Genomic DNA, 25587 nt, shown 5'->3' on the forward strand with positions numbered 1-25587 from the left:
GCTTCTAGTCCAAGGGGCAATAACCTATCTGCAGAAGTTGTCGTCCGTGATGTCAATATTCACGACCACTGGCTGACTTTGCCGTACGACTTGTGCTTCTCTACCACTTGTCGCTTTGCCACAGTGAATCGCTTCGCGATCGTCTTCTCATCAACGTCCACTTCAATGCAGCCATCGGTATCGTGGAATGAGCAGACAGGAGACAAAGTCTTGGTGTGCATGTCGCAGAACATGCCATCGCTTCCAACAAAGTCCGGACCCCAAGAGGTGGTGGAGTTACACAGGTCTGAAGCCTTGTGCTGGGGTATTTCCGAAACAACGAGGCGGTTTTCCATCCAGGCTTTCCTTGGCATATCCGAGCGTTTCCCAGGTTTCCCTTTCAGGTTTCTTTTTGTTAGACTTTGGAATTCATAGCAGGGTGCTGGGATGGGGAAAATAACTTACCTGCGATGGCTCCAGTTACAGGCCTCCATAGGGTAAAATGACACTGATTCTTGTACTCGACGGTTTTCTGGACCTCGTTGCCATAGGCAGCGACGGAAAACTTCATCGCGGCAACCGTGGCATCACCACTGCGATCCCCGTCCAACCATGTGCATCGCGGGAAGTAGGATTCGTTGCTGTCTTTGAGGGTTCCAGCAATTTCGTTGGAAGGATACCACGCCTGTCCACAATCGGAACCTATGTCTCCAGTCCATGCACCTTTTGGGGTTCCATCATTCATTGTGATGGTGATCCAAGCAATACACACTGCATCCTTGTCTGCTGTTACCGCAGCATACCCGATCCGTTTTCCGTCAACGAACTGGTCCATCACAAAATCACCGAAGTCGCCTTCCTTAATATACTGGCCTCCATTGGATTTTCCCATGTAGTTGTGGCTTTGATCCCAAGCGTACACGGCAGCGATATTCCCCTCCTGAGTGTGGTAAGTAGCTATATTTTTATGCCATGTGTGCGTCGACAATGACTTACGATATCGACTTCATCGTCACCCTGGGCCAAACCGGCCTTGATTCGGATGAGATTGCCTTTAACCTCTCCAGGTTTGAAGTTGCTCTGGAAGAAATCCACTATGCCCAGAATACCGGAGACGAGGCCGATGGCATCCATTGGTATTGTTGGAGTGGTTCAATGTTCTGAAATTGAAAAAGATCCGAGTTAATTGGTAGGTAGTGGAATCAGCATGGCAATGGAAGATATTTGAATAGATTGGTAAATGATGTCGTGCTATCGGAAATTAAACTCTCGATGGGCCTTCTTCTTATATTTAATATTTGGGGACATATTTCATACCACAGTTGCTCCTGTATTCTTGATGTTTGATTTTGGTCCTGCTACCAGCTGGATCAATCCACGTTGAGCCTCGCCCTCTGGACTGGGAAGGATCCCATTCCTTTAGCTTAGAGTGCTGCCTTCTCTGTGCTACTTCTATGGATACCTGCATCTATTGTGATGTTGATGATATCATCATGACAATAAAAATTTATCATGTTTCTTAACCGTGTAGGATGAGGAGGTTGGGTAATAGTGTCAGTGCGTTGAGGTGGACTTTTAGCAATTAGAACAGACTATCCTGGGTTCATTTACATTCTCTGCCCCCTAATCGTGTTTCACAAGTCTCATTAATGCCCTTGGCTAGATCTCGGATTTTGCGTAGCTCTACTATAGTAAATATTTACCTCTAACTTGTGACCAAATGATATGTAAGAGAGAGTCAGACCATCGACGACTCGCGGCAGCGCTTAAAGCGTACCCACAATGGTGCTACTGGAAATGCGAGGCAAACTGCATAATGCTGTCGTATTCATTTTAAAATGGGATTGTACGAGAAACGTGGCGCAGCTCCGCAGCGGTAGAGTGCATACAGATACGGAGTGCATTCGCAAACATCACATGTATAGCAACCATGATAAGTTTGTGTACCCCGTAAGAAAAGGAGACTAGGTAGTACTTATCGTGAAACACCTTGATGGCCCGACCGAAAATAGAAGGGAAAAAGCACCACCAGGTGTTACTTGCGCGCTTATTGCCAGCGCATGGTCGTATTTTTTGATGGGATTTTCTGCTGGCAGCCGCCTTGGCTCAGGCAGATGTTGGGCTCACTCCGGCTCAATACAGCTCCGCCTCGTTGCCTTGATTCGAAAACAGGTTTTCTTCTACCAGGTAGGTTTCACAGGTATGACAAGCAATATCAAGTGCTCAGATTGGCGGTCAGAAATGGCTTGAATGGATAGCAGAAGCAAAATATACCTAGATAACTTGAAGGAAAACCGCTTCTACAAATACCGTTACCCCGAACATCATGCTCAGATACATACATTATATACTCCCAGTTTACCCACATATTATTTCTAGAGAGCAATTTTGTCATTACATATTCACTACTTACTCGAAATGAAGCTGTGCGCGATTATTAATGCTTGCACTCTTAGCCTCGCCGCTGCTGCAGTCATGGCTGCTCCAGAGTCGAGCAAGAGACAAAACGATGTTTCTCGTTGCGTGCTTGGCACAGATGGCCCAAGCGGTGGATGGTCTAAATGTGAAACTTCCCCAAACACCCCGAGGTATGTGATAAAAACAATCGGCTAATGTACTAACATGAGTGTTTTTACTTCTCTAGTTAACGACTGTATGGCAAATTGTTACCTGAAAGAGCAGGCAGATGGCGACAACAAGGGCGGTATCTGCAAAGGCAGATGCTCCCGTTCTCGTTTCATCAAGGGAAAATACTTCTGTCGTAGTAAGTCAATTTTATAAAATACCTATGTATGGATCTACCATGGCTAGGAACAATAACTGAGTGATCAAAATGAACGCAGGGAAATGAAGCAAGCAGTAAGCTGCTTGCCAGAGCTGTTATCTTAACCTATTACTAGTAGAGGGCCAATATAGAACTCTCTCACGTATTAGCAAAACACTGTAGAAGGTAGATTTGAGAAATAAAATTTGAAAACCTTCATCTTGTGGCAAAGATAAAACGATACAGAGCTGTTAGGGGCTTGACAAGGTGCCTGACATCTTGCCTGGTGAGTGGCGCAAACTTGCATCGCTGGAGACGAATTTCGCGATGCACGTACCTGCTATATGTACACAAAGAATGTAATTAGTATCCATCTGGTCGATTAATCCACCGTGTTGGCTGCGTGACTTAATGACGTCGTCGCCCCAATCGCATTGACCATGTCATGTCGAAATAATAAAAGGGTGCGCTGCCGTTGTGTGTACACTCCCGCCTTCTCCCGCTCAACTTCGCTCAACTTTTTCCAACTCGACATTAATTTGACATACTTTTCAAGAACCATGATAGACACGAAAGCTTTGATCATTTTCTTCGCATTATTCTCCAGTGTCTGGGCTATTGAAGCTGGAGATAAGTATGATACCATCAACAACAAGCTTGCCCGCTGGTCTTTGCAAGCAACTCCTCGCTAATTGCATGTCTCTTTGTAGAAGTCTCAATAGCAAGCTCACGGTCGCTTTTTTCCCAGAGAGCCAGGGCGATTCTTGCCAAGCCAAGGATATCAGCAAAGCCATAACACTTACCACGTATACTATCCCATCAGCATACACCTGCTTCAACATGAGCGACATCTTCACCATGAATAGCAGTACAGGCTTCCAAATGACCCAGGATCAGAGATTTTGGAAGTTGAAGGACCACACCAACGGCATTGCTTGGGAACTATTCAACCAAGACCTGTACGATGAGAGGGCAAATTACACGCACACTTGGCTCAGGATGAGGAAGCCTACCGTCAACCAAGATGGCAAGAGAAGTTTGTGGCGCTACTATCAATACACACTCCCTGACTGTCGAGATGTCCGGATTGGCCATGAAGACAGCGATGATGTGCCGTTCTCCTGGGTCAGCTGCCAAACCAGCGAGGACGGCCTTTGTAAATCAGCAGCATATCCTATTGGAAGCTTTGCCATCTACAACACTGGAGACGAGGGCGACGATTATGACTGCGATAACTGGACGCAGTTTGGAGCGGGGGCTACGGTGGGAACGAATGTTGGCGTCCTGATCATGGCGCTGGCGCTGGCTGTGCTGGTGGTGGTTTGAGAGTGTACGTGACACTAGAATCAAGACGGGCAAATTGCAAGAACAGATAGATTGGCTGGTTAGCGACAGTGACTAGATTCTTTGGAATGTAAATTGGTGATAATACAGACATTCCAGTTTCAGAAGCACAGAAGATTCTAGTCACTTTGGTATGGATCAGCCAGTCGATGTGAATCACGCGCAAAGGAAAGCTGCATGGATATGCCAGACCCAGGCAAATGCCCTAAACAATAGCATAAGATGATTAATAAACTCCATTCACTTTATTCCTGATGGATCCATTGTGGTAATTGCTAGATACCTGTTGAAACTCTCACGAAATATGCACGCCTCCATCCTCTGACCAGCTCAATCCTTCTTGATCCTCCTACCAATCGCCTCATCGCCAACCACACCAGAAACACAGGCTTCATGGTCTAGTGGTATGATTCCTGCTTCGGGAAAACAAACCTGGAGTCCCCGGTTCTCTAGAATCGCCTTTGCAGGAGGCCCCGGGTTCGAATCCCGGTGAAGCCCCATCTTTTGCTGCTCTGGGCTATTTTGCCCTGCTTCTTTTTTGGACAGATGACATGTCTCGAGTGTTGGAGATGCTTCTCGAGAACGGGTGGCGATTGCTGTTGTTTACATGTATCTACTTTCGTTACTCGCACGTTGTATTCATCTTCTTTTGGGGTGTTCGCGCAGTGCTACTTTGTCTCTCCTTGTACTGTACAGCTCCAATCTCGGGTAAAAGTGGACGACCTCGGCATCCCGAATTGGGCATTTGGATCCTGTTTCGTCCATTCAAAACACCAACATTGATATCACCATCGCGGTCTACAAACTACATCTGCATATACGGATTCAACGCTCAATGTGATATCGCGACATCTCTTGTCCTTGTTCCATCTTCCAAAAATGCCGCAACCAAACGAAACAACAGCCACTCCCCTCTCCTTGACGCCCCTCAATCGCGTCCTCAGCCCTCCCTTAGGCCTCATCCCCCCCAACACGCCTCCTCGCCTCTACGCCTCCTCCGTCTCCCACTTCCTCTCCATTCCCTGGTGCGCATGCCTCATACAGACGCCAAACACAATCCCCTTCATCCCGCAATGCTTCAATCCCCAGAGCTCATCCCACGACCAGCTCGTCGGCGCCACGCTTGCCGGCCCTCGAGGACTGCAGCACATGCTCTGCTTCTTTCACACCGAGGATGAAGCGCATTTGCAAGATCACGAGCGTCCAATTATGCACGTGAGCTCTCTTTTTGCGCTGGGACAGGGGCTTTCTGGGTATGAAGGCGTTTTGCACGGGGGCATGATGATGACCATGGTGGATGAGGCGATGGGAGTGCTGCACGAGATTAATCTTGCGCTGGGCAAGACTGGCGAGATCTTTGCGTCTGCTAGCGTGACGGCTGGGCTTGATATCAAGTTTTTGAAGCCGGGGCCGATTAATGAGACGGTGTTGGTGAACGCGTGGGTGGACAGCGTGGACGGCAGGAAAACAAAGATAAAGTGCGAAGTGAGAAATGGAAATGGAGTTGAGCTGGCACGATGCTCGAGTACGTGGGTCTCAGTCAGGCCCAGGATGTGAATCTTCACGAGGTCACGCAGGGCAAGGAAAGGCAGTATCAAGAAATCGTTGGATTCGAACATTACATTATCAGCAACAACAACGGTAATACAACAAATCGAAGGAAAGAGTGGTATCATATCATATCCATACAGTCATAGAGATTCTCGGACAACTCTTTAATCCCCCTCCCCCCCCCTCCTCCTCTTTTTGCTTATTCCTCCTTTTTCTCGCGGTGTGGCAGCATCACTTCCACAGCCGCCTTGATATGTTCCGCATCGGGGTTCCTCAACGCCGAATGCGCCGCCTCCAGCTTGCTCTTTCTTCCCGACTCCCAGTTCTCGTTCCGTTCGTCCAGCTCGCTCTCCACAGAGCTGAGGCTTTCGGTGCTACTGTTCATGACTACCTGCATGATTTTGCCCTCGCTTTTCTTGATAGCCCGCTGCTCTTCCTTGAGCTTCTGCAGGCGTTCATCTTCAACGTTCATGATGACGATACCTAAGCCGGGGAAGTTCTTCTCCAAGAAGCCCTTGAGATCTGGCAAAATGGACTTGTCAGGGCGATATGTTCCAGATTCGTTGTCAATGTAGAGCTGATAGAATGCAGGATTGGGAGGTGGCGGTTGGGTTGGCGGACCACCGGGGATAGGCTCGGACGGGTGCGTTTTCTCGTTAGGCTCGGGGCTGTCGTTGGAATCTGGATGCTGCAGCCTGCGGATGAAGAACTCTCCTGAGCAAGCAATGTATTTCTCGGCATCTGCGTGCATGGTATGCTTGCTCAGGAAGTCGATGCCGAATTCCTTGCCCGTCTCGGTGAAGCGAAGCAGTCCGTCCAGAGTAAGCACGTACGTAAAGATACGGCCGCCTTCGTCAAAGTGCGCCATCCTGAGGAACTGAAGCGATGCTTGCTTAGAGCATGGCTCAAAGTTACCGTATTCAGTGGAACTGCTGTAATTGTAAATCCTGTGGTGCTGCTTGTGCAGAGCCTTGTTTAATATGGTTCCACGGATGCCAGTGGATGAAAAGAGCGAGCCGATAACTGGCCTGAATTCCACGTAGCGGTGGTAAAGGACCGAAGGAACAGGGCCCTGAAGCTGTAACTCGTTGGCTTGGAAGCTAAATATCAAACGTTAGTCTGGCAGTCATTTGATGCGCCGGCTTGATGCAGGTATCTTGCAGTAGCATATTGACTTACTCATATTTCTGAGACTTGGGGGTATCGTCGCTCCCGTCATGCCCCTTCTCGTCGTCACTCTCGTTTGCATTCACCTTTGTGCCGATTAGGCGGCCAATCATGGGACTGTTGTGCTTGATCCATCTCGTCGGAGCCAGCGTGCACATTTGCGCAAACGGAGGCTCAGACTTGCCCAGGACTTCCATGCTGATTCGCAGCCGAGGGGCGAGATGGGTTCCATGTACGATGGCGCTGGTGATTCCTTTGAGGATGAAAGCTCTCTTGCTCATGACACGCTTCTTGGCCTCAAACTCCTGGCCTGGGGGAGGAATTCCTGCCCAGTCGTCAGAGATGGAGCCCACGTTGATGGTAACATTGCCGAGCCTGTCGTCCTTGTCTGCAACATCCTCATCGTACATTCTGCACTTGAGGGTGAAGCCGGTAGGAGGTACGTTGGACACAACCCATTCTTCCTCCCACTTCGGCTCCGTAGTTCGGTGCAAGGTTCTCGTTCGGTATTTCAAATCGGGGTCTTCCTTGTGACGCTTCGGCTGCGTTCCCTTGAGCGTTGCTACTAAGAAGGGATCTGAGGATCCCGTGTGGAAATCCGCAACCGGGATGTTGGACGCGGCGTGAAAGACGAAGCGAATAGTGTATCCTTGGGGGGCATCAGGAAGGGGAGTCTTGTCAAAGCCACCGGGAGGTCCCTTGTGTTCTCCTTCGTGTTCTTCATGGTCACGTTCATGCTGATCACCGTCGCTCGACTCGGGCGTGGTGTCGTCGTGGTGAGTTGTGATGTTTCCCGGCATAATGAACAAACAGACGATCAAGCACCAAGTATAAGATGGATATAATGAAGCCTCAGGCGGGCGTATCGTGAGGAGCAAGGCTGCCAAGACTCGATTGTCCGTGCTCAGCCTCCCGAAAAGGCGAAATGACGTTGTGAGGGGTCGCTGGCGGTTTTGTAGCTACTTGTAGGGCTAGAGCCGGATCAGTCGTCGGGAAAGGCCTCCAACGAGCCACCAGGAAATCAAGCGATATAAACAGAGCTAGGCCAAGTGAGGTGAACCAGCCAGAGTCAGCAGCATTCCCAATCTAAGCCATAAAATAAAACACTGAAGTGCCCAAAATTATCACCAGAAACGGGATGTGCAAGGGTCAAAAATAGGAATCGCAGAGGTGCCTGTCATCGCAATGGGGGCTGAGAAGATACATGTCCTTTGACGGGAAAAAACGCCTTGCGCATCGCCTTTGTCACCTGCTTGGCCAATATGCGAACCGCTGCAGCCCAGCACCCAGATCTAGAACGGCGTCCATTCTAGTGCCTCAACTCCATTTTTCCTGCAGTCATTCCCTTTGTCTGTCTTGCCAAGATCATCGACAGGGAACTCGTCCACTTACGTCACGACGCCTTGCCGATTATCCGAGAATGTTGCAACAGATTCGTAACAGGGCTTTTTTTCTTTACAAGATACATCTCGATGTTTTCTTTGTGGCCGGTTTCATACTGCTAGGGCATCGGAAGGAATCTACTCTCCGAAAATTATGTCCCAAAGCTGATGTCATTGATCTGCCTGTACTTGACATGTACAGTACTGAGTACGTCCTTGCTGCCTCTTATCTTCCAATATTCAAATGTTCTTATACTACTGGACTCCGTATGGACACAGGTAAGCTCCATCCCAGCTGCACGAGATCAATACAAGGGCCAAGCAACTGCGCTAAAGGGGTGATGTGCACACTAAAGAATGCCAAGTCAGCGTCTATCCGCAGGGCGCTAGGGCGTTTGTCTTGGCAGAGCTGTCACCTAAACTACCTAAAACATTGGGGGGTGCAACGGCGATATCCGAGAGGAGTCTGGAGCTGCTGCTATTTTGGTACTCATCAGTCGCCGCCAGTATATTAAAGGCAACACAAGGCTGTAGGAGTATCACAAGAAGGAATAAATAAACAACTCTCTTACTTTTCCATTATATCCATAATATTAGCACAACTGAGTAACAATCTTACAGGACTACGGCCCGATATTGTATCATAACCCACAGCATCTAAACCTCCAGACTCCTGCCAAGGCTCTGCACCGCCATTTTGCCAAGATTGTGTTACATGAAAAGTATTGACCTGAAGTCGCCAAGAGAGGCATTTGAAAGATATGTATAAATACTAAAATGTGAATTTACAATCATTTACCCTATTATATTGGAACGTGTAATAAACAGACACATTACAAGCATTCTGTTTATTCGAATTTGGGTGCTCTGAATTAGAATAAATTTCGCCTTAGGCAACATTTTACAGCGCTGGTTAAAAATCAAGCTTCCGGGAGGGTTTAAAAATGCTGTGAAATGCCACCTTATGTAGTGCGGCCGCTAATGTAGGAACGCATAGGTGGCTGCGCACGGCTATTCCGAGCTGCAAGCAATCACTTCTGCACTGAAAAGAACTTCCTCACATCCTCACATCCTCACATCCTCATATCTTCACATCTTCACATCTTCACATCATCTATAATTCCATACCATTCGAGTCAATACTTGGAGTTGATTTTTGGATACCTCTGGGCTATAGATTGCTAACTCATACACGTATTCCCTAATCCCTCAACCTATAAGCCCATTCCATGTCAACTCATCAATAATGTCAGCCCACCCATCCAGCCCTGTGACATTCATCATATTCCATCCAGCCTTCAAAAGCCATATCCACGACTCTGATTCAAGCCAATTCGTAAGACACTTGCAACAGTATTCGATGCATGTCCAAGCACGTAGCCTTTACTTCTTGGACGACTTGGGAATCTGTAGAGAGACCGAGCGAGCAACCTGAGCCGGTTTGGCTGGTGTGAGCGATGCCTGGCTGACGACGGGGTTCGAAACAGATCGAGCTTTTCCCTTGGCCACAACTTGCTTCTTGGCTGGGGCAGCAGTGTCCTCGCTCAAGAAGCGTTTCTTGGTAGACGAGGAGTTGACCTGGGGCGGAGCGTCGGCAGTTTGAGCTCGCTTGGGACGTTCAGCAATGCTCTGACCAGAGTCCTTGCGGGAGCTGGGACCCTTCATCCAGTTCGGCTTGAACTTGGTCTTCAGAGCGGTAGGAATGACGCGGCCGATGAGGCTGCTTGGGGACTTGCTGGAGACGCTGCGTGCGTCGTCGTCCTGAGTAGCTTTTCCTGGGGTAAAGCTTGAGGTAGCTTCATGTCCCTTCTTGGCATTCTCCGCAGAAGCTAGCTGCTCAGCAACGGCAGCCTCCTGAGTCTGATGAGAGAGCAAAGCCTGCACAGCTTCGGCCGGGGTGATCTTCTCCACGCAGCTATCAAGCAAGCCCAGAGCGTTTCTCTCCAACATGGGCGCACTAGAAAGCTGGCCGATGGGGTATAAGTTATGAGGCGAGTGGAACGAAAGGCCAATCCGGCCTCGAGACAGCTGGCCACCCGGGCCCATGAGACGCGAGTTAGCATCACGGATTTCTCTCTGAGTCAGCTTCCACTCTCGTTCCTTCTGCCAGTTGACGGCGCCGGGATACTCATCCTTTTCCTCAAAACGTTGGAGGAGACGCTGAATGCCAGCGATGAGGTGCGACTTGACGTTGGTGCTGGCAGACTTAGGGTTGATCTGGCGAATGATCCAGCGCTGTCTGGCTCGGAGAAGAGAAAAGGCCACCGCTTTAGCCTGAGTGGCCGACAAGGTGATGCCCTGCATCTGCGAGGTGGTGGAAGAAACCACGATCCAGTACATGTCTGGGCCACGCTGCTCAAGGACAGGAAGCCATTTGTTGCACTGGACAAAGAGCTTGCTCAAATGGGTAATTGCAACATCAGTAGCCTTGTTCGCCTTGGCGGGGCAAAGCGCAGCAAGAACTTCTTTCTCGACATCCTTGTCTTCGAGAAGGGTGGTAGAAGCGAAATGAACACCCTCAGTAGTGTTGGTAATGGCGTGAAGGAAGTCTCCACGGAGCGCCTCCAAGCTGCGGCTTCGGTTGTGTTCATGAAGAATAGTCATCCTGAGAGATGGTGCCCGCCACAAGCTGGCGAGAGAGCACGGAGCTGAAGCTATTTAATATGATTAGCGTCAGGATATAGTGACGAGAATGTTTATCAACTGATGATACCACTCACGTCGTTGTATTTCAAGTGCAGTTGAGCCTCAGAAGCTGGAAGCGTGTGTTGAACTCGACGTGATCCAACAAACGCGTGTGGTGAAGGGAAATTTCGTTTCAATGTTTACGCGGCGAGCAGAGATTCTTCTTTATAGCCAACGCGTTATTGTTGATGAGTGGCAGCCAGCTGGCAGGAGTTTGGGCTGCCAGTTTCTGCAGACCTAACCCCTGGTTGACACTCGAGGCTAGTCGCTGGACACTCGCTCACAGTACACTCCCGGGCTGCCTAATGCTTTTTGTAATGAGCGAGTTATTTGAAATAAAAGAGTGAGGCTGTATTATGCAAGATTCTAGTCAACAATATCCAGAGGGGTGGCGATGACATGCTGTTGTGGTTTAGGGGGGAGATTCTTGGGAGTGCCGTGGGAGAAGGGCCTCAGGAATAAAACACAACAGGGTTCGAATAGAGGAAATCATGACGACAACCAATTTTTGTTCAACTTTCCGTTGCTTAGCACACGTTTGGTTTTCCCCCGTTGCTGTGATATCACGGTTGCGCCTGCTCAGTTGTTGGTGGGAAAGCTTCTCGCTTTTTCCGTACATGTATGCAGCGCCACTATCAACAAGATTTGAATACATCGGCCTCATGATTTTCACACGAGTGATTATAGTCGTTTGTTTCAACTAAATTCACTATTGTCTCCAATTATACCAAGGTTACAAACCAGTTGATGCTGGTATTGAACAGATTGAGCAGTAATATGCGACTGGGATTCTATCTGCCACCAAGGCATATTCGCAAGCAATATTATGACGCAAACCACAATAGCACACACAATGCTCTTCCACGAGTGTTTATAATGCTACTGGAACAAAAATCCCTCTAAGTTGCTCCCTTCTGAAAACACATGTACGGGCAACAATACATGCATGTGCCATGTCCGTACAAGAGGGGCGCGTAGAATTATTCCGGATTGAGGATCCAGCCTAGTAATCGCACAAATACTTATATTCATCTATTGAATAATCTGTGTACTTTTGCTCTGTGCCCCCAATCAGTTTCGTCTGCAATCCTTAGTTTCGAGAAATAGCCGCCGCCCTCCTCTGATTTTCACATCCCGGCGCTTCGGGTCGGCGCTTATTATATTCAGTGTCTACCTCTGTATTGATACAGTAACAAGGCGCTGACGAATGTCAAGGGTAGCTGCAGTTGCGGGCTGGTCATATCGCCTCGGTTAGTTGCAAATGGATCCAATGCGATATACCTGATTGAATTGTATCTTTGATCCCCTGCCACTGCCAATGGGCCTCACAAACCCCGCCTGGTTTCAAGGCTACGGCCCTTTCTGCCTATTGATCAAATTCACATTTTCTACAATTCCGTTCTTCTAATTTCCACTCTCTTCTATGTTTCCTATTCTTCCCGTCACTACCGCTCTTTCAACTGTCGCTATTCGCTTTCTCGTGCATTGCTCTGGGCTTCTTTCTACTAGCGCTACTTTCTCTATCGCTTCTATTCTGCCCAACACTTCTACTGCTGCTGTCACTTTTCATGTTTTACCGAGTCTGCCTTTATGCATAGCCTTCCAATGTCGTCATTATGGATGTCCTAGGGCTTTTATCCAACATATCGCAGGTCATTGACCTCCTCGTCAAGATCGGTGTCATGTGCTCCATCTACTGTGTGGACGTGAAAAGAGCACCTCAAGATGTGCGAAAGCTATTGAAAGAGGTTGACCGTCTGACAGCGGTCATCAAAGAGCTCGAGCTTTTACTTCAGAGCCCGAAGGGATCCTCCAAATTAGAATCATCAAGCCTCCGTCAGGCAGTTTTCGACCTTCGCAGGCTGCTAGCCGAGTTAGTTGCAAAGCTTGACTTGGGCGCCAAAAATGTCAGAGCAGTTTGGCCTTTCAAAAAGAGGGAAATTCATGAGTTCTTTGTGGCAATCGAGAGACAGAAAGCTAATATTTTGTTGCATGTCAATATTGAGCAAACGTAAGATATCCACCTCCTCTAACCAATGGTTACTATGACTACTCCGGCTATCCTGGCCATCTTGGCTCTCAGTCCTAACACCTCCAGGGCGATCCTTCTAGATGTCCATCAAGAAATCGTTCTATCCAAGCTACGAGTTGCAGAAGGAGCTACCTACGACTCCAGTGTAGACGGAGAGGAATCTTTCTGCCTTCAAGGCACGCGGAATCACATCATTGAGCAAATACAGAAGTGGAGCGCCAGCCCCGATGCCCAGTCCATCTTCTGGCTCAATGGCATGGCAGGGACTGGAAAGTCTACCATTTCACGAACAATCGCTCAATCGTTTGCCAATGAGAGCATACTAGGTGCTAGCTTTTTCTTCAAGAGGGGCGAAGGAGATCGCGGCAGAACAAGTTTTCTCATCACCACAATCGCCGCCCAGCTGGTCCGTCGAATTCCTTCCCTTGCTCCACGAATCCGCGAAGTTCTTGACGGCGATCCTCAAATTCACGAAAAACCTCTAAGTGATCAGTTTCAGAAGCTGATTTTGGATCCACTGGGAAGGAATCCGGGATGTTGGTCGCCAAATCTGCTTATTGTGATTGACGCTCTCGATGAATGTGGTCATGAAGAAAGTATGAGGACACTTGTTGGCATCTTGTCAAAAGCTAAACAAAGAAATAATCCACGGCTCAAAATATTTCTCACAAGCAGACCAGAGTTGCCTATCCGACTAGGGTTCGAAGAAATTAGTGGGAAATATGACAATCTACTCCTTGCCGCAGTGTCGTCTACCACTATTGAGCATGACATAGAGCTATTCATGAGACATCAGCTTCATACGATCAAAGCAGATTACAACAAGTCTGTCACGGAGCATCGCAAAATATCTCCTGACTGGCCCGGAGACGATATAGTGCAAAAACTTGTCGTCTCAGCAGTCCCGCTATTCATTGTCGCCGCAACAATATGCCGCTTCCTCAGAGATAGAAGACTAGGAGGCCCTCATCATCAGCTACGGAAGATTCTCGAGTATCACAAAATAGAGACATCCGGTCTTGATATGACGTATCTCCCGACCTTGGACGGCCTTGTTGTTGACCTTTCGCTATCTGCTAGGCAAGAGGTGTTGACTAGATTCCGATACTTGGTTGGCTCAATAATTACCCTAGCTCAACCTTTATCCATACGCAGCCTTGCTCATCTCCTCGATGTCACTACCGACGTCGTCGAAGATCAGCTTGACCTTTTACATTCAGTACTAGGCGTTCCTATTGACTTGGATACCCCTGTGAGACTGTTGCATCTTTCTTTCCGAGATTTCCTGGTTGACCCTGAAAAGAAAGTTGATCCCATCAAATATCCTTTCTGGGTCGATGAGCAAATTGCTCATTCGAAATTATTCTCACAGTGCATAAAGTTGCTGTCTGCAGGTGGCGTTCTCAGAGAAGACATTTGTTCCCTTCAATCTCCGGGTACACTGCGATCTGATATAAGCCAAAAGGTCATCGATTCATGTCTACCCAATGCAATCCAATATGCTTGCATCCATTGGGTCCACCATTTAAGTCAAAGTAATCGAACGATACGGGATGATGATGAGACGCACAAATTCTTGTCGAGCTACTTACTTAATTGGCTTGAGGCCCTGAGCCTTCTGGGGCGAAGCACAGAGGGCGCCTACATGTTGGACATCTTGTTGCAGAAGCTTGATGTAAGTCTCGATATATTCACTATCTGTATCAATTCTGGGCGTGACTAACAAAAGAATGAAAAGAAAATGAATTCACAAGTCATCGGGAGCTTTTTGCATGATGCGAGGCGATTTGTTGTGGCTAATATGGCCACATTAGACAAAGCGCCGCTCCAAATCCATTCATCCGCTCTAATTTTTGCTCCAGAAATGAGCACTATCAAGTGCTTGTTCAAATCGAGCATTCCATCGTGGCTCAGTACCTTGCCAGTAATGCAATCTCACTGGGATCCTTGCATAGCAACAATTGAAGATCACGATATGAAGGACACAAGTGTTTTGGCACTTCCAACTGGTGATAGATTTCTTTCTATTCTCCCAAATAAAGGTGCAATCAAAATTTGGGATACAAAAACAGCATGTTGCGTTGCAACACACAAAGAGGTTTTGCGCGATTCTATTAGAATATCATCTGATGGCACAGAACTGCTCTACATCTCTGGGGACAAAGTTCTCCAAATCATAGACGCCACAACAAGAAATTGCGTTGGGGAATATAGAGGCCATACCGACAAGGTTACAAGTGCCATGTTTTCCATGGACGGCCAACAATTTGCTTCAGTATCAAGAGACGGAACTCTAAGGATATGGGACAGAAACTTTGACAAGCCCGTCGCGACTTATAATTACGCCCACGGGACTGACCGAATTGTTGGGTTTTCTCCTGACGGATTGGCTTTCATTATAATTTCTAATCTCGACACTGTCAAACTTTTACACACAAGACAAACTTACATCAAGATGGTGCTCAGTGATGGGCACAAGAGTGCTATCAAATCAGCAGTCATTTCTCCAAACAGTCAATTATTGGCATCGGTCGATGACGGAGGCACTCTCATGTTTAGCAACATAGTTTCTGGCGCTAGATTGGTGGCTAAGGGAGCTGATCTGATAGCATCAGTGGACCTAGTATTCTTCTCTAATAGCAGCCGACTCATCAGCCCTATGAAAGGCCATGCTATCGGTATTTGGAATACTTCAACCGCCAAATGCGAGTCTCTCCTAGAAGGCCACCGCGCTGCGATCTCTGATGTCATCCTGTCGAAGGATGAAGGCAGAATTGCTTCTACTTCCTATGATAAGGACATAAGAATATGGGATGCATTCACAGGTGCTTGTATCGCGGTATATAAGGGTCACGACAAGCAAGTTGCTAGTATTACCTTCTCATATGACGAGAAATTCCTCATATCAGCAGACTATGAGATTAATATTAAGGTTTGGGATCTTGCTGTAGGAACTCAATCTGCAAAAGTCGAAGGCCATGAGAGTGCGATCCTAGAAGTTGTATTTTCTTCAGATAAGAAGAAAATCGCAACTACATCTGGGGATCGTGTCCTAAAGCTTTGGACTGCCGCCAATGGAGAATGCATAGGGACGGGTGATGATCACCAACTTTTTGCCTGGGCACCCTTGTTGATCCCTCTGGATATGCTCTCCGCTCCATTTGACTATCTCATGAACCGCCGTGGTCTATTTGGTTTCCCAAGGTCCGTCACGTTTTCTTCGAACAGTTCAATGTTAGTTTCTGCCGGTTCAATCGAAGGCGGTATGGATCTCCGACTTTGGAACGCATCGACTGGTCACTACGAACTCTTACTGCAAGGAGCGGAGTCTGTTATACGATCAATTACATTTTCATCAGATGATGTAACACTATCTGTGACCACGAGGGAGAGCAAACTAATTTGCTGGGATATAAAGTCCCGAAAACTCCTTTATTCCTTTGGAGACGAAACTTATGGGGTATCTTCCTCTACATATTCTCCAGATGGCACACATCTTATTCTCGCTTGCAATGATGGAGTCATACGTCTATGTCAACTGGCAACAAAGGATCTTAAAGAAATGGGCGATTCTTTTACAGAGCCAGCGCTTCTGGTTGCGATTTCAGCAGATGGCTCCAAGATAGCCGCCTCGTCTAAGTCAATGGTAAAAATCTGGGATATGGACACCGTAGCTTGTGTGGCTAAACGCAGTTACCCAGCAGAGCCTTTCAATTGGACAAGGGATATAAGTCAAATTCAATTTTCGCCCGACAGTCAACACCTTGCTATACTCTATGAGGAGGGAAAGATCAAGGTAGACGTTTTTGACGCGGCTACAGGACACTGCGTTGATGAGTTGAGTATTTGCGGACTGGCCAATCACATGGAATTTGACTCCATCGGGTCCAGTCTAATCACCAATGTCGGCACTTTTACCTTTGACCCTCCCGGCAAATCTGACAAAGGAGCCGCAATGCCTAGCGATTCATCCTTCTCCAGCGGCAGCCGAGAACCCAGTATGACGGGCATCGGCCTCAGCAACGACGCGGAGTGGATCACATGGAATTCTCAGAAAATGCTGTGGCTACCACCTCCATACCGAGTGTCAGCATCAGACATAGCGGCATCTACGATTGCTCTTGGGACTCGCGTCGGGCGGCTACTCTTAATAGGAATTGACCCCTCAGCAGTCCCGGATTCACATTAGCTCCTAGGCACAGAAGCTCACCTTGCCGGCGCTACACGGGCAGATTCGAACTAGCACAAGTCACACCATTTCGAACGCTTGCGGACGAGACTTTTCAGCTCAATGTCGAGGAGAGCTGCATGCTTTCATGCTGAAGCGGGGCGAGTCCGCCAGCCGCAGGCAAGTAAGACAATTTGGGGATAGCAACGTGGCACCCTCCCCTCATATCCCTGCGCCAAAGTCGTCATCATGGAGAAGCCGAAGGAACAAGTACGGATTACCCCGCCGGAATAAGTTTTCGTGTTTCTGTAGATATAGGGGTCAGCTCGTCGTTTCGAAGCTGCGAAATTCTCTCATTCCTCAAACACGTAACTGCATTTTATTAGAATCGAATCTTTCCAAAGTTTAAACCAAGACATCATGGGTGTTGAAAAGACTATTCTTGAAGAGGGCACTGGCCCTGAGCCTCAAAAGGGACAGACCGTCGTTATGGGTTACACCGGCTGGCTCAAGGACACCTCCCAGCCCGATAACAAGGGAAAGAAGTACGTGGATTGACAGGTTCTATAAGGATTGTTTTCCCATCGGCATTGTACTAATCAAGTCGTACTAGGTTCGACTCTTCATACGATCGAAGCCCCCCGACATTCGAGACCGCAATCGGTGTTCAACGGGTCATCAAGGGTGCGTTTACCGAATACGCAGGATGGCTTATATATTGATTGTGCTCTACAGGATGGGACGAAGCCGTTGTGACCATGAAGGTTGGCGAGAAGGCTAGACTCGACATTTCCAGGTACTGTCCACTCTTGGTCTCTATGCCTCGTGAGAGTCAGCTAACAAAAGTCTGTTATAGCGATTTCGCCTACGGTGCCAGGTAAGCCAACTGAGACTCCTACCGCCCAAGTTTGCATACAAATCGCCCTATTAGGATTTGAGACGAAAGAAGTTTTACAAGAGAAATGAAACGCCTTCTAACATTTGGATAGGGCCATCCCTGGCGTCATCCCCGCCAACTCTGACCTCATCTTGTAAGCCTACCTGTATTCAAGCCGTATCACAGCTAAAACTAACTGTTTCGGTAGCGATGTTCACCTTATCCAGATTAGGTAAATACAGTAAAACAACGATAAAGGGATTGGATACACAAAATACGGGATCAACAGAGCCCCGATGCAACGTTTTGGATATATAGATGATGAAATAGTGTATCCTTGAGAATTGAGGACTACTTGTGTCATCCGGGAGAAATGAATAACTTTTCTTGGTATTTCGTGTGATTTAGTGCTCTTTTTGAATCGCCCGAGCTTGTAATTACGCCGTAATAACATGTTAACCCAAGCAGCAAGAGAATAACGTAGATGTTCTGATTGAATCTTGGATTCCATCCCAGCAGCTCTGATTTGAGCTACTCCGCCCACCTGAGAGGCTGAACTGACAGCTCCTCTCCCGTACAGCATTCCAAGGCACCTCCAAGCTGCCGGACCCATCGGAAAGCTCTGTATGCAAATCTACCACTGAATTGTCGCATTTCAGAAATCCCGATTCTTCCCCCCATCCATATCAAAAACCCATCAAGCTTCTGTCCCTGAAAAAATCAGCGCGTCGAGCTTCCATGGCGCTCTGACCGGTTCCAAAGCAGGTACCTGGGCTGCTCCTCAAGCTATTTCTAAGAGCTGCGCCCTCCAGCCAATCACAGCCGCAATGCCCCGCCTTGTTGCCCCGCATGCGTTGCCTCAGCTTCTCCTGCCCCTCTTCTCGGTACTTCTGCCTCGTACTCTTGTACTGCCTTGTACCGCCTGTCAGCAGCGCAAGCGAGACTCGACTCAGGCGACTGGCGACTCCTTCAGCGGCTGTCAGTGGCACGATTAGCCACATTACCTCATCACAAAGAACTGGAGCCTGTCCAATGCAGTGCAGACCAGTGCAGACCAGCGCCTGGCCTCTGAATCCTGTCCATTACAAACCAACTTCACATCTGTTGCAACGCCCTTTTCTTGTCTTTTCCGGCAAGAAGATCACTGTTTTCCTCCATCAAATCGAACGACGAGTCTTCTCTGGCACCGCCAAAAACCACAACAGGCTTCTCCTCAAGCCGCCCTCTTCCTCGTTATCAGCAGCATCTGGGTGAGGTCACGCTCGACCTAGGTGCTGGATCACCATATCCAAGATTTCGTCACAGCCCAGCCCCGGAACGCTGGCGAAGCGAAGGCTCTCTGAAGGGGAGTCTCAACAGAACCTCAAGAGAACCATGGCCGTGAGTTGTTGTATGACCCCTCCAAAGACTGCGCGAAACTGACCACGGCCTCCATCCACCAGGCTGCCAAGCTTCCCGAGGTCGATCTTGCAACCCGAATGCAAGTCGATGACTCCGTCGTCGGAACCACAGAGATCGATGAGTCCCTATACAGTCGACAGCTCTATGTCCTAGGCCACGAAGCCATGCGCCGCATGGGCGCCTCCAACGTCCTCGTCGTTGGTCTCAAGGGTCTGGGTGTTGAGATTGCAAAGAACATTGCCTTGGCCGGTGTCAAAAGTTTGACCGTCTACGACCCTGCCCCGGTCCAGATTGCCGATCTCTCTGCTCAGTTCTTCTTGACTCCTGAGGATGTTGGCAAGCCCAGAGATGAAGTTACGGCCCCGCGTGTCGCAGAACTCAACGCCTATACCCCCGTTAAGGTCCACCAATCTCCTAGGTACGACAACAGATTCACAGATTTAGACGCTTGGGGGAGCATTGCTAACAGCAAATTTTAGCATCGAGGACAACTTTGCCCAGTTTGACAAGTACCAAGTTGTGGTGCTGACAAATGCCCCAATCTCGACACAAAAGGCTGTTGGCGACTACTGCCACTCCAAGGGCATCTACGTTGTCATAGTCGACACATTTGGCCTGTTTGGCTCCATTTTCTGCGACTTTGGCGATAAGTTTACCATTATCGATCAGACCGGCGAGGCTCCCTTGAGCGGCATTGTTGCTGGTGTGGATGAGGAGGGTCTAGTCTCGGCACTCGACGAGACTCGACACGGTTTGGAAGATGGAGACTACGTCACATTTTCCGAAGTTGAGGGCATGGAGGGGCTGAACGGCTGTGAGCCGCGTAAGATTACGGTTAAGGGCCCGTACACCTTCTCCATCGGCGATGTGTCAGGTCTTGGACAGTACCAGCGTGGGGGAATTTACCAGCAGGTCAAGATGCCCAAGGTTGTCGACTTCAAAAGCTTCACAGCCGCCCTCAAGGAGCCTGAGTTCCTCATTTCCGACTACGCCAAATTCGACCGACCCCAGCAGCTTCATCTCGGATTCCAGGCTCTCCATGCATTCCAAGTCGCCAATGGACGACTGCCCAACCCCATGGACGAGAAAGATGCTATTGTGGTTCTCGAGGCCGCCAAGACGTTTGCCGCCGATGAGAAGCTCGAGATTGATATTGACGAGAAGCTCTTGAAAGAATTGAGTTTCCAGGCCCTTGGTGACCTTAGCCCCATGGCAGCACTCTTTGGTGGTATCGCTGCTCAGGAGGTCCTCAAGGCCGTGTCTGGCAAATTCAACCCCATCCAGCAATGGATGTACTTTGATTCCCTCGAGTCCCTTCCCACTACTACCAAGCGAAGCCCCGAGCTTTGCAAGCCCATCGGCAGCCGTTACGATGGCCAGATTGCTGTCTTTGGAACCGAGTACCAGGAGAAGATTGCCAACCTCAAGCAGTTCCTCGTTGGTGCCGGCGCCATTGGCTGCGAGATGCTCAAGAACTGGGCCATGATTGGCTTGGGCACGGGACCCAAGGGCAAGATTTATGTCACTGACATGGATTCCATCGAAAAGAGCAACCTCAACCGACAGTTCCTTTTCCGAGCCGCTGATGTCGGCAGCATGAAGAGCGACTGCGCCGCCAAGGCCGTGCAGCGAATGAACCCAGAGCTAGAAGGCCACATTGAGACTCTGCGAGAGCGCGTTAGCCCCGAGACTGAGCATGTCTTCAATGAGGAGTTCTGGCGAAGCCTTGATGGAGTCACCAACGCCCTGGACAATGTCGAAGCGAGAACCTACGTTGACCGGAGATGCGTCTTCTTCCGCAAGCCGTTGCTGGAGAGCGGAACTCTGGGCACCAAGGGCAACACGCAGGTTGTCCTGCCCCACCTGACAGAGTCTTACTCTTCCTCCCAGGATCCCCCCGAGAAGGAGTTCCCCATGTGCACAATCCGAAGCTTCCCCAACAAGATCGAGCACACCATTGCCTGGGCCAAGGAGTACATGTTTGAGAAGTGCTTTGTCAAGGCTCCCCAGACCGTGAACCTTTACCTGACTCAGCCCAACTTCATCGAGGCCACTCTGAAGCAGGGCGGCAACCACAAGGAAACTCTGGAGACGATCCGCAACTACCTTACCACCGAGCGACCCCGGACCTTTGAGGACTGCATTGCCTGGGCTCGCCTGCTCTTTGAAACGGAGTTTGCAAACAAGGTCCAACAGCTCTTGTTCAACTTCCCCAAGGATTCGGTGACCTCGGGTGGCACTCCCTTCTGGTCCGGCCCGAAGAGAGCTCCGGACGCGCTCAAGTTCGACCCCAACAACGAGACTCACTTTGGATTCATCGTGGCTGCCGCGAACCTGCATGCGTTCAATTTCAACATCAAGTCTCCCGGCACTGATAGGGCCATCTACTTGAAGGAACTTGAGAATGTCATTGTGCCTGATTTCACCCCTGACTCAAACGTCAAGATCCAGGCGGATGACAAGGAACCTGTAAGTCTACCTTGATTGAAAAGTTTGGCTATAATAGATCGCAGTGATGCTGACTCTGTATTTAGGATCCCAACGCCAGCAGCTTCGACGACACTGATGAGCTCACAGCTCTCTCTTCCAGCCTTCCCTCGGCAAGCACTCTTGCAGGCTTCCAGCTGCAGCCCGTCGAGTTCGAAAAGGACGATGACACCAACCACCACATCGACTTCATCACTGCTTGCAGCAACCTGAGAGCCGAAAACTACAAGATTGAGGCTGCCGATAGACACAAGACCAAGTTCATCGCAGGCAAGATCATCCCAGCCATTGCCACGACAACAGCTCTTGTCACTGGCCTGGTCGTCCTTGAGCTGTACAAGATCATCGACGGCAAGGATGATATCGAGCAGTTCAAGAACGGCTTCATCAACCTGGCTCTGCCCTTCTTTGGGTTCAGCGAGCCCATTTCCAGCCCCAAGGTCGAATACAAGGGACCCGAGGGCAAAGTCAAGCTGGACAAGATCTGGGACCGATTCGAGGTCGGCAACATTACGCTCAAGGAGCTTCTCGACTACTTTGAGAAGAAGGGTCTTAGCATCAGCATGTTGAGCTCTGGCGTCAGCCTGCTGTATGCAAGCTTCTTCCCTCCGTCCAAGCTCAAGGACCGCTACACACTCAAGCTTAGTGAACTAGTGGAGACCATTTCCAAGAAGCCCATTCCCTCCCACCAGAAGGAGCTGATCTTTGAGATGGTGGCTGAGGATCTGGACGAAGAGGACGTGGAGGTTCCGTACATCAAGGTTAATATTTGATTAGTTTGATTTGAATTCAATAGACTCGGCGCGGTTCATAAGTAGTCACTACATAAGTAGATATTTGGAACAGAAAAGAATGACCTTTATTGACAAATCAGTCCCGTCTTGGTGCTATGTATTCTCTCTGCCTTGTCACCCTTTGCATCGGTATGTCATGGCAACGCTTCTATCAATCTCAGACGCCATTGTAGTAGCAGTTCTATTTACAGTACTTCTATGTAAAAATATCACTGCATCTCTGTAGAATTAGATCCTCTCAGTATGCTTTACGTACTCTGTTCCCTTGAATAGCAGGGATGCGAGTGAGACAATTGTGGTGATGACTAAAGACGCAGATGGCTGAGTGATGAAAGGCGCTAACGCTTGTGAGCGCTGTTACGTCACAATTAGAAAGCGCGCTAAGTTAGTTTCGACAAAGGGCAATTTGGAATAATGGGTGTGTGGATTATTAACATGGAAGCGTCGCCCGAAGCTTTAGCAATGCTTAAGTCAGAACACAGTCACATAGGCTATCGTAACCACTGGAACGCTAAAGGGCTAAGCTGAAGGATCTCGCGTTGTGGGCTTGTGAGGGGGCAATTGGCGTTGTAGAGGATACATTGTAGAGTGGTTTGAGTATATATAGGCCTTCTAGCTCCCGGGTGGTGAGTGAGGAGAAGGCATTTCAGTCATTAAATGAGAGCAATTCGGCCGTTGAGAACCAGATCTTTTGAGGTTTTGTTCAAGAACAATCACAAGCAATTTGCAACAAGTTTGACATATTCGACATTTTCTGGTAGTGCAACTGGGGAAAGTCTACGCAAAACAAACAATACTAGTATTACACGACCTTTATTATCATCACAGTTTCCAACTCAAATCAGGATGGTTAGTACCGTGTGATCCCCTCCAAGAATTGAGTATTTTGAATCATGTATCTTAACACGTGTATCCGATAATTGCAGGCTTCCAACGAGGGCAAAATCACCGACTGGGTCAAGCCCGGCGACACCTCTGGCGAGTTCAAGCGTCAAGTCAGCTCGTTCCGCAACTGGATCTCCCGCGAGGCCGGTGCTGAGTTTCCTCCTGAGAAAGGGAGGTATCACCTCTACGTCAGCTATGCCTGTCCATGGGCGCACCGAACATTGATCACCAGAAAGCTCAAGGGCCTGGAGGACATTATTTCCTTCTCCGTGGTGCACTGGCATCTGGAGCAGAAGGGATGGCGGTTTGCCACCAAGGAGGACAAGGACATCCCTGGCGAGAATGTCATTCCTGACCCTCTGCACGAGGGCTTTACGCATATCCGGGAGGTGTACTTTGAGTCGAACAAAGACTACACTGGACGATTCACAGTACCCGTTCTGTATGACAAGAAGACGAGACAGATTGTCAGTAATGAGAGCAGCGAGATTATTCGAATGCTCGGAACAGAGGTAAGTTGCCGCATCTCCGAGGATAGACAAGCAAATCGACGTGACTAACAATTCAATTTCCAGTTTGACGACTTGATTGAAGAAAAGTATCGCTCCATTGTTCTCTACCCAGAGAACCTCAGAAACCAGATTGAGGAGACAAACGAGTGGACATACAGCCTCATCAACAACGGCGTCTACAGGTCCGGCTTCGCCACCAGCTCCCAGGCCTACGAGACAGCCGTCGTGGCCCTCTTCGAGGCTCTCGACCGCGCAGAGAAGCATCTGGCCTCGCAAACCGAAGGCCCCTACTACTTTGGCAAGAACATCACCGAGGCAGACATCCGGCTGTACGTGACGCTGGTCCGCTTCGACCCGGTCTATGTGCAGCACTTCAAGTGCAACATCCGCGACATTCGCAGCGGCTACCCTCACCTTCACAAGTGGATGCGCAACCTGTACTGGAACCTGCCCGCGTTCAAGGACACGACGCAGTTTGACCACATCAAGTGGCATTACACGCGCAGCCATACGCAGATCAACCCCCTCAGCATCACGCCTGTCGGGCCGCTGCCGCACATTTTGCCGCTGGAGGAGGAGGTGCCTGCGGCGGTGGCGAGAATGTAGAGTTTTTAGGGAGGGGAGGCCGAGTTGGAGGGGGCATGTGGGAGGGGGCTATTGGGGGAAGTTTCTCGTGTAACTCATTAGTTGAGTTGTGAGTGCGAGTGCGAGGGAAAAATTGGTGTGGGAGGGTGTTGGGGTTGCTTTTTCATTGGATGCCAGGGATTTATGGAGGGGACTGGTGGTGATGATGAGAGAGAGAGAGGTTACCTTACCCTAGGATGCTTGGATTGGGCTTTGCCTTGCACAGCAAAATATCACGATGGTTATGAATAGGTAGTCAAATGTGGCTAACAAAAAGTGAAGTTTTGTCTATATCTCTTTCCAACGACTGGTGGTTCTCTTTAATTGTGACAGTGGATGAGGATGGAAAAGGCTGTTTGTCCCCCAGTAAATCCTCTTCTAACTCAAGCCACCTGTTGATAAGCGCTCTCCAGCACAAAGAGCCAAGCAACGTTGCGCGTGTTTCATTGTTGGATGTTTGCTTGCCTGCCTGCCAGTTTCCAATCTATTCCATTTACTCGCCCGTTCATTGTTTGTCCCAAATATCCGTGCGCCATTTGCCCATCCAATACCAAATCGCAATCGTGCTGGTGCTGCGGCTGCGGCTGCGGCAGACGTGCGACTTTGGGCTTCAAATCCCAGGCAGCCTGACCTGACGGCTGCTCGCTTGCCGCCCCTCCACTGAAAGCCCTGTGGTGCCACTGAAAGACGCTGCTAACCGCCCCGTAATCTCGTTGACCACCTACCGAACAATTCCCAGGCCTCTTCTCCCAATCAGGTCCCCACCAAAAACGCAATCTGCTCCCATCACCATCGCCAATTTCCACCTCCTCCCAACCGACCGCCTTTCAAATCCTCTCTCGCCCGCCACGACTCTCGAACCGTCCCGAATCTCGATACTCGCCCGCACGAAATCAATCTCTCAAACCATCCGGCTTGGCCCTCGTGATCCACCG

The 25587-nt window shown here is 49.2% G+C and overlaps 7 protein-coding genes across 7 annotated transcripts; 4 read left to right on the forward strand and 3 right to left on the reverse strand.

Annotated features, from left to right (window-relative positions):
* Window positions 1–59: 59 nt before the first annotated feature.
* TRIVIDRAFT_67261 (uncharacterized protein) lies at window positions 60–1113 on the reverse strand (the record flags this gene model as incomplete). The annotated part of the gene is made up of 3 exons (XM_014096771.1): window positions 60–376; window positions 445–919; window positions 976–1113. The coding sequence occupies 3 exons, from the start codon at window positions 1111–1113 to the stop codon at window positions 60–62; spliced, it is 930 nt and encodes a 309-aa protein (XP_013952246.1).
* Window positions 1114–3469: 2356 nt separating this feature from the next.
* TRIVIDRAFT_130872 (uncharacterized protein) lies at window positions 3470–4033 on the forward strand (the record flags this gene model as incomplete). The annotated part of the gene is made up of 1 exon (XM_014096772.1): window positions 3470–4033. A coding segment is annotated over one exon (564 nt), but the record flags the coding sequence as incomplete, so codon positions are not given.
* Window positions 4034–5083: 1050 nt separating this feature from the next.
* Window positions 5084–5644, forward strand: TRIVIDRAFT_26885 (uncharacterized protein; the record flags this gene model as incomplete). Its single annotated transcript, XM_014096773.2, has 1 exon — window positions 5084–5644. A coding segment is annotated over one exon (561 nt), but the record flags the coding sequence as incomplete, so codon positions are not given.
* A 36-nt stretch (window positions 5645–5680) lies between these two features.
* On the reverse strand, window positions 5681–7605 carry TRIVIDRAFT_76487 (uncharacterized protein; the record flags this gene model as incomplete). The annotated part of the gene is made up of 2 exons (XM_014096774.1): window positions 5681–6738; window positions 6818–7605. The coding sequence occupies 2 exons, from the start codon at window positions 7603–7605 to the stop codon at window positions 5838–5840; spliced, it is 1689 nt and encodes a 562-aa protein (XP_013952249.1).
* A 1965-nt stretch (window positions 7606–9570) lies between these two features.
* Window positions 9571–10791, reverse strand: TRIVIDRAFT_57874 (uncharacterized protein; the record flags this gene model as incomplete). Its single annotated transcript, XM_014096775.1, has 1 exon — window positions 9571–10791. The coding sequence occupies one exon, from the start codon at window positions 10789–10791 to the stop codon at window positions 9571–9573; it is 1221 nt and encodes a 406-aa protein (XP_013952250.1).
* Window positions 10792–12488: 1697 nt separating this feature from the next.
* TRIVIDRAFT_159771 (uncharacterized protein) lies at window positions 12489–17093 on the forward strand (the record flags this gene model as incomplete). The annotated part of the gene is made up of 5 exons (XM_014096776.1): window positions 12489–12883; window positions 12971–14604; window positions 14659–15230; window positions 15498–16086; window positions 16897–17093. The coding sequence occupies 5 exons, from the start codon at window positions 12489–12491 to the stop codon at window positions 17091–17093; spliced, it is 3387 nt and encodes a 1128-aa protein (XP_013952251.1).
* Window positions 17094–17426: 333 nt separating this feature from the next.
* Window positions 17427–24634, forward strand: TRIVIDRAFT_231757 (uncharacterized protein; the record flags this gene model as incomplete). Its single annotated transcript, XM_014096777.1, has 12 exons — window positions 17427–17617; window positions 17686–17756; window positions 17808–17868; window positions 17929–17949; window positions 18062–18103; window positions 18158–18181; window positions 19221–19329; window positions 19392–19768; window positions 19830–21819; window positions 21885–22598; window positions 23558–24028; window positions 24092–24634. The coding sequence occupies 12 exons, from the start codon at window positions 17493–17495 to the stop codon at window positions 24632–24634; spliced, it is 4548 nt and encodes a 1515-aa protein (XP_013952252.1).
* Between the last annotated feature and the right edge of the window lie 953 nt (window positions 24635–25587).

This window comes from Trichoderma virens (genome assembly GCF_000170995.1).
Source record: "Trichoderma virens Gv29-8 chromosome Unknown TRIVIscaffold_87, whole genome shotgun sequence".
Lineage (NCBI taxonomy): Eukaryota > Fungi > Ascomycota > Sordariomycetes > Hypocreales > Hypocreaceae > Trichoderma > Trichoderma virens.